Source organism: Excalfactoria chinensis, chromosome 1 (genome assembly GCF_039878825.1).
Source record: "Excalfactoria chinensis isolate bCotChi1 chromosome 1, bCotChi1.hap2, whole genome shotgun sequence".
Taxonomy (NCBI): Eukaryota; Metazoa; Chordata; class Aves; order Galliformes; family Phasianidae; genus Excalfactoria; species Excalfactoria chinensis.
Window position 1 is genome coordinate 66,407,302 of NC_092825.1, and position 7,603 is coordinate 66,414,904.

At 60.1% G+C, this 7,603-nt stretch overlaps 1 protein-coding gene across 1 annotated transcript; it reads left to right on the forward strand.

Moving 5' to 3' along the window:
• The first annotated feature begins 510 nt into the window (after positions 1-510).
• Positions 511-7,137, forward strand: LOC140250624 (uncharacterized). Its single transcript, XM_072333499.1, is given in 13 exon segments — positions 511-595; positions 736-827; positions 919-1,014; positions 1,261-1,385; positions 1,573-1,801; positions 1,804-1,937; positions 2,116-2,226; positions 2,378-2,499; positions 2,665-3,022; positions 6,246-6,340; positions 6,481-6,572; positions 6,664-6,762; positions 7,009-7,137. Coding segments are annotated over 13 exon segments (1,767 nt in total).
• Positions 7,138-7,603: the final 466 nt, after the last annotated feature.

Genomic DNA, 7,603 nt, shown 5'->3' on the forward strand with positions numbered 1-7,603 from the left:
TGGGCCGTTGGGGAAGCCCTGGAGGACCCCGGTGCTGCCGATGTGCAGGAGCTGCGGGTGCAGCTCTGAGCACCTGGGGTTGCTGTCTGCCGGCTCCCTCGGTGTCTCTGGGGCCGGCTCGGAGATGCTGGGGCCCGGCGCCGCAACGGAGAGCGGCTTCTTGTCCGGGCCCGCTGTCCCTGCCTGCACCTGCGGTTGTATCCAAGTGCACACAGTATCCGTTCCGTGCCACCCTCTGTGACGCCATCACACCTCCCAGGGCTGAGGGCACCCAAGAATGACATCAGAATGGAACGGCCATTGTGACACGCGGGCTGCGGAGCAGAGCTGAGGCTGCGGGGCTCAGTCCGAGCTCAGTGCGACTTGGTGAGGTGAGCAGGGAGGAAGGGGCTGCCTGAGGCTGCTGAGGGAGGGAGGCCGGTTCCCCAGCGCTCGGGGGCCTGAGCCGCCAACTCAGCCTCGTCCCTCTTCTCCCATAGGTTTGCACGCAGAGGACGGAGCCCAGCAGTGATGGGTCAGAAACTCTGCAAGTGGTTGCGGTCGACGCGCACGGCGTGTGCGGAGACACAGGAGGATGTCGGCTCGGAAGAGCCAGGTGAGAGCCAAGTATCCCTGCATGCGCGGCCTGCGGCCCTGCCCCTCAGCTGGCACAGCCGGCACAGAGCAGCCCCTGGGACAGCCCAGGGGGCACCTGGCCCCGCAAGGCGCTCACTGCTGTTACTCTCTCCTCTCCAGCATGCGTGCTTTGTGGCCGAGTGGATGAGGACTCGGGCATCCTTGGCTGCAAAGTAGAGATTGATGGATTGTACATCCATGAGTTTTGTGTGGTGAGTTCCCTTGTGGCTCCTGCCACCTGCCTCCAACCAGTGATTCCCTCCTTTCTGCCCCAACTAGACCATGCTCTTTCCCCTTGTACAGATATTTGCCAGCGGCCTTTGTCAATACATGGAAGGCAGCGAGGCACGTTTTTGTGCAGAAGACATCACACGCACAGTGAGGGAGGCAGAGCAGACGGTGAGCACTGGACCGGAACAGGGAGCTTGGTGCCAGGAGAGCTTAGCCTGGTCCCAAGAAAGCAATCCCAGCCCCTCCTCTCAGCTCCAGGAGACACTCCTGCACTTGCAGACCAGCCCTGTTCACCAGGCAGCTCTGCAGAGTGCCACCCAGCCCTGCCCGCATCCTGCGCCCTGCCCAGAGGTGCGGGGCCCGCTGCGTAGGCCCTGAGCCTGCAGCTGATGGGGGCTGCTCTGCTCTTTCCAGCTCTGCTTCGTCTGTGGCAGTTCGGGGGCCACCGTCATCTGCGCAGAGCCAGGATGTGAGCAGAGCTTCCATCTGCCCTGCGCCTATGAGGGTCAATGCGTCACCCAGTTCTTTGGAGCGCTCAGGTAAGGGCCGCCAGGTGCGGCCTGTGGCCTCCAACCCTGCTGTCAGCACCAGCCAAAGCAGCGAGGAACGCGTTGTGAACCTCCCAGCAGCCTGCCAGAGCCAGAGCCAAGGCCTGGGGCTCCTTCCCGTTCCTCTGCCCTCCTCGCAGCCCTTCTCACCTCGCCCATCCCTTCCATCTTCCCCCAGGGCCTTCTGCAGGGAGCACAGCCCGCAGCAGGCAGTGCAGGCAGAACCGGCGCCGGACACGACCTGCCTCATCTGCATGGAGCCTGTGGGTGACAGCAGGTCGTACGGCACCATGGTGTGCCCAGCCTGCCAACACGCCTGGTTCCACCGGGCCTGCGTCCAGGTAGGAGCCCTCCCCTTGAGCTGCAGCACCGCAGGCGCTCAGCAGCACCAAGCAGCACTCAGCTCACACCCACACTGCTTGTGTTTCTGCTGCAGGAACAGGCACTGAGCGCAGGGATTTATTGCTTCCGGTGCCCCCACTGCAGAGACAAGGAATCTTTCCTGCGAGAGATGCTGAATGTGGGGATCCGAATCCCATTCAGGTTGGTGTCCTTCAGACAGCTCTTGAGATGCCTGGCCCTTGGCAGCCATTAACGTGGGCCTGAGCATCATTGGGAAGCTGAAAGCAGGGATAAGGAGGATGGGGATGGATGGATTTCATGGGTTAGTTTCAGTTCTGGGCCAGTGAGTGCTCATCACATTCCCTCCCTTCTCTGGCAGAAAACCAACATGGGATGACAACTATACCTATTCATCCCTGGGTGTTCGGTACGAGCGCTGCGTGGCCATCAACTGCCTTTACCCCCTTGGCAGAGGGCATTCAGGAGAGGGGTGAGTGAGCTCAGCTGCCCTCTGGGGCTCTGCGTGGCATCGCAGCCTCACCACAGGCTGGGGGAGCACAGACTGAGCACCAGAGCTGTGCCGGGCACTCCCTGGCTCAGGGCACTTTGTGCTCACGGCCACAACCCGTTGCTTTCCACAGACCTTGGGAGATGCTCCTCTGCAGCTCCTGTGCTGCACGAGCCACACACCGCCGCTGTTCCCAGCTGAGTAACAGCACAACCAGCTGGGAGTGCAACAGCTGTGCTGCTGGAGAGGGCACCGGTAAGAGGCAAACAGCCGCGTGCTGCTGGGCTGGGGACAGGCGAGGCCTGGCAGCGGCTGCTCAGAGCGGCCTTGCTCAAATCCCTCCAGCCCGGGACAAACGGGAGCCAGTTCCACCCCATGGCTGGAATTCCATCCTGCTCACCTTCCTGCCTCCCCTTACAGCCTCCAGCACCAGATCACGTCTTGCTGGCCTCGGCACCACCAGCCAGCAGGGACTGCGGCCATCCCGAGGATCCTCAACAGAGAGCAGCAGCTCCGGCACCTCCATCCAGGCACCACCGGGGCCAGCTCACCGCTCCGGTGTGCCTGAGAGCAGCGGCCTGTCCATCCAGCGAAGGACAGACCGCAGGGGAATCACTCCACGTGCACGCCAGGATGCAAACAGCTTGAATGAGTCCCGGGGACGCCGTGGAAGAACCCGCAGTGCTGCCCCGATTGCCGGGAGCAGCAGCACAGACTCTGCCAGCCAGGGGACATCTCGGTCCTCGAGGCGCTGCCCTGCACTAAGATACAACCGCAGGTGCAGGCAGGGACAGCGGGCCCGGACAAGAAGCCGCTCTCCGTTGCGGCGCCGGGCCCCAGCATCTCCAAGCCGGCCCCAGAGACACCGTGGACGCAGGCAGACAGCAACCCCAGGTGCTCAGAGCTGCACCCGCAGCTCCTGCACACCAGCAGCACCGGGGTCCTCCAGGGCTTCCCCAACGGCCCACGGAAGCCCATGCAGACATCCGGGGCGGGCCCGCACTCGCAGCCGCTCGCCTCTCCATCGCCGGGCTGCGGACACCGACAGCCAGCCCCGAAGACGCCGCACCAGCCGGTCCAGGCGGCGAGGGCCAGCCCAGGGGCGGAGCCGCTCCCGGGTACCACGTCGGGCCCAGCACATCACCGGCCGGCCCTGCTGAAGCCGTGGGAGCAGCCATCTACAAGCTCCGTTCCAATCTCTTACCCTAAACCCCATCCCTAATCCTATCCAATGTCATCCAAACCCATCTCAATAAAACTTAATTCCCTTATGCCACTGTCAGTTTTGTTCTTCTTTGCCTTTCCCGAGGTGGGCAGCTTTAGGGCCTGGATCCGCGGGCTTCCCTTCCCCAGCACCCAACCCATTCCTTCCTCCCCACAGCCCGGTTCATGCTGAGCTGGGTTCTGGCCCCGACTCCAGCGGGGCGCAACGTTTCCAACGCACACCGTGGAGGAGGCCAGGCTGGCAGCTGCAGCCCCGTTCTGGGGCGCACATCTTCCACACACTCTAGAAACCTCCCAGGCTGCTGCTTGTGCACCGTTCTGTATTTCCAGCATAGATCGGGGAAGTCCAAGTCCCCCATGGGAACAAATTCTGCCAGCTGCTCATAGAGAGCCTCGTCCATTTATTCATCCTGGTTAGGTGCTCTATAACAGACCGCCACAAGGCTGTCAGCTTTGTTGGCTTTCCCCTTGATCCACATGGACTCAACATTATTATTCCCAGGCCCAAACTCAGCAACACACTCTTATAGAGCCCTTATGCCCCTTCTTCCTTGCCTCTCCCTTCTGATGAGTTTATTGCCCTTCACTGCAGGAATACAGTCATGGGAATTGTCCGACACTGTCTCATCAATGGCAACAAAGTCACAGTTTGCCTGATGCACAATGGCTTCCAGCTCCTCCTGCTTGTTGCCCATGCTTTGTGCATTGGTGTAGAGGACTCAGCTGAGTCACTGGCCTCCCCCCCAAACCCATCATTGCTCCCTCAGGCTCATCTAGCAAACCTTGTTTCATCCCTTTCCCCTTTCATACCTAGTTTAAAGCCCCAGCTCCTGGGCTTGGGATCCACTTTTCCTTTTGAGACAGATGGAACCCATCTGCAGCCATCAGGCCAGGTGCCAATTAAATCACCTCGTGTCAAAGAAACCCTGGAATTCCTGCAAAAATGCTGGAATTTAGTCAAATTAATTCTTTATGTCCTACAAAGCTGAACTAGATTTCTTTCTGAAACTTTCTTCTTGTGACCCTTTTTGAGAGGGCAGCTGCAGTGTGTGTAAGCCTCATTCAGTGACAGGGAAAGGTGAAACTCAGCTGCTTAAAACTTTGCAACTCTTTAAAAACTCTTTGCACCTGGACTGTTTGTCTGTAGGTCCCCTGCTACAGCAGATGGGTGCAATGGGCAGCAGTGTTTTCTGCAGTGTGCAACTTCTTTGATTCTGTATCAAGATGAAACCAAGAGAGAAGAAGAACGGGAGCCCAAACCAGGCAGTACTACAGTGAACGGCCTGTACATGGAGTCAGGGCTGCCCCATGGACACAATTCAGCACATGCTCTTGTAAGACATCATATGGCTGGTGATTGCACAGCCATTCCACTGGACAGTACTAAATCATAGATGACAGCATCACAGAATGGTCATGGCTCAGCCCTGCACAGCTCTGCCTCAGCCTCACTATTGTGGTGGGCAGCCACAGTGTTTTTGCCAATGGAAGGCTGCTCCCTGCTGCACCCAGAGAAGAAACCTCACAGGAACAGCACTCGTTTGTGTTACAGCACACACGCACCCCACCACTGCTGCTCCTGCCCTGTAACAACCCGATGCTTAACCAACAGGTTCGCTTTTTCCCTTGCCAGAGAAATACGGGCTACAGATTAGGGACACTCATACACAAATAACACCCTTGTGCTGATTTACTGGCACTCCTAACATCTTTAATGAGAATGCCTGGGTACCAACGGGTGCAAGCAATTGTTTGCATTGCAGTACTAACACCACTGAGGAAATCAGGCCCAGGGGAGGCCTCACTTCATGGAACTCCCGGAAAGGTGTTCCATGGTGGGAGTCGGCCTCTTCTCCCAGGTAACAGCGATGGGACCAGAGGGAACGGCCTCAAGTTGCAACAGTGGAGGTCCCTGTTGGATAATAGGAAGAACGTCTGGGCTGAAAGAGCAGTCGGGCACTGGCACAGCTGCCCGGGGAGTCGGGGAGTCAGCGTCCATGGAGGTGCTCCAGAAGCGTGGGGATGTGGCCCTGAGGGACGTGGGCAGTGGGCAGCTGGGGGGTGGTCGGTGGGACTTGGTGATCTTAGAGGTCTTTGCCAACCATAGAGATGCTGTGATTCTGTGAGTCGTTTATTGCAATGAGTGGTACAACTATCAGCGGCCAACAGCCCGCAGGCAGAGCCTGGAGAACATCACGGCAAGACGTAAACGCTCGACTGGGACACTGCTGGAGCCACAGGCCCCGTAGCGTTCAGGTGGGGCCAGGAGGGTGGATGTGCTGCCCAGTGCCTTCAGCAGCACCAACACGCCGGGTTCCAGCAGGGCTGCGTCCGGCACCGGGCCCCTCACTGTGCGCTGGCTACAAGAGCCGCCTCCCCCCTGCAGTCCCTCCATCTACAGCTGCAGCACCATTCCCTCATGGCCAAGGGCATCTAGACGTGGTGCATGACCACCCACACCGGCACTCGGCAAAGCTCGACCAGGCGACACCAAGCCGAGCCTGCAGCTGTGCTGTTGTAACCGTGCCACCCTCTGTAACGCCATCACACCTCACAGGGCTGAGGGCACCCAAGAATGACATCAGAATGGAACGGCCATTGTGACGCGCGGGCTGTGGAACAGAGCTGAGGCTGCGGGGCTCAGTCCCAGCTCAGTGCGACTTGGTGAGGTGAGCAGGGAGGAAGGGGCTGCCTGAGGCTGCCGAGGGAGGGAGGCCGGTTCCCCAGCGCTCGGGGGCCTGAGCCGCCAACTCAGCCTCGTCCCTCTTCTCCCATAGGTTTGCACGCAGAGGACGAGGCCCATCAGCGATGGGACAGACGCTCTGCTCTTGGTTTCGCTCCATACAGGAGGATGTCGGCTCGGAAGAGCCAGGTGAGAGCCAAGTATTCCTGCATGCACGGCCTGCAGCCCTGCCCCTCAGCTGGCACAGCCGGCACAGAGAAGCCCCTGGGACAGCCCAGGGGGCACCTGGCCCCGCAAGGCGCTCACGGCTGTTACTCTCTCCTCTCCAGCATGCGTGCTCTGTGGCCTAGAGGATGAGGACTCGGGCATCCTTGGGTACAATCAGAGCTTTCGCAGATTGTCTTACCACGAGTTTTGTGCGGTGAGTTCCCTGGTGGCTCCTGCCACCTTCCTCCCATAAGTGATTCCCTCCTTTCTGCCCTAACTAGACCGTGCTCTTTCCTCCTGTACAGCGATTTGCCAGCGGTCTTTGTGAAAACGTGCAAGATAACAACGAGGCACCTTTTCATTTTGAAGACCTGACGCGCACAGTGAGGGAGGCGGAGCAGAAGGTGAGCACTGGACCGGAACAGGGAGCTTGGTGCCAGGAGAGCTTAGCCTGGTCCCAAGAAAGCAATCCCAGCCCCTCCTCCCAGCTCCAGGAGACATTCCTGCTCTTGCAGACCAGCCCTGTTCACCAGGCAGCTCTGCAGAGTGCCACCCAGCCCTGCCCGCATCCTGCACCCTGCCCAGAGGTGCGGGGCCCGCTGCGTAGGCCCTGAGCCTGCAGCTGATGGGGGCTGCTCTGCTCTTTCCAGCTCTGCTTCGTCTGTGGCAGTTCGGGGGCCACCATCACCTGCGCGGACCCGGACTGTGAGCGGACCTTCCACCTCCCCTGTGCCTATGAAGGACAATGTGTCACCCAGTACTTTGGGGAGTTCAGGTAAGAGCTGCCAGGTGCGGCCTGTGGCCTCCAACCCTGCTGTCAGCACCAGCCACAGCAGCGAGGAACGTGCTGTGAACCTCCCAGCAGCCTGACAGAGCCAGAGCCAAGGCCTGGGGCTCCTTCCCGTTCCTCTGCCCTCCTCGCAGCCCTTCTCACCTCGCCCATCCCTTCCATCTTCCCCCAGGGCCTTCTGCTGGGAGCACCGCCCGCAGCAGGCAGTGCAGGCAGCACCAGAGCCAGAAACGACCTGCCTCATCTGCATGGAGACCGTAGATGACAGCAGGTCGTACGGCACCATGGTGTGCCCAGCCTGCCGACACGCCTGGTTGCACCGGGCCTGCGTCCAGGTAGGAGCCCTCCCCTCGACCTGCGGCACCGCAGGCGCTCAGCAACACCAGGCCCGGCTCACACCCACACTGCTTGTGTTTCTGCTGCAGAGAATGGCCCTGAGCTCTGGGATTCGCCGG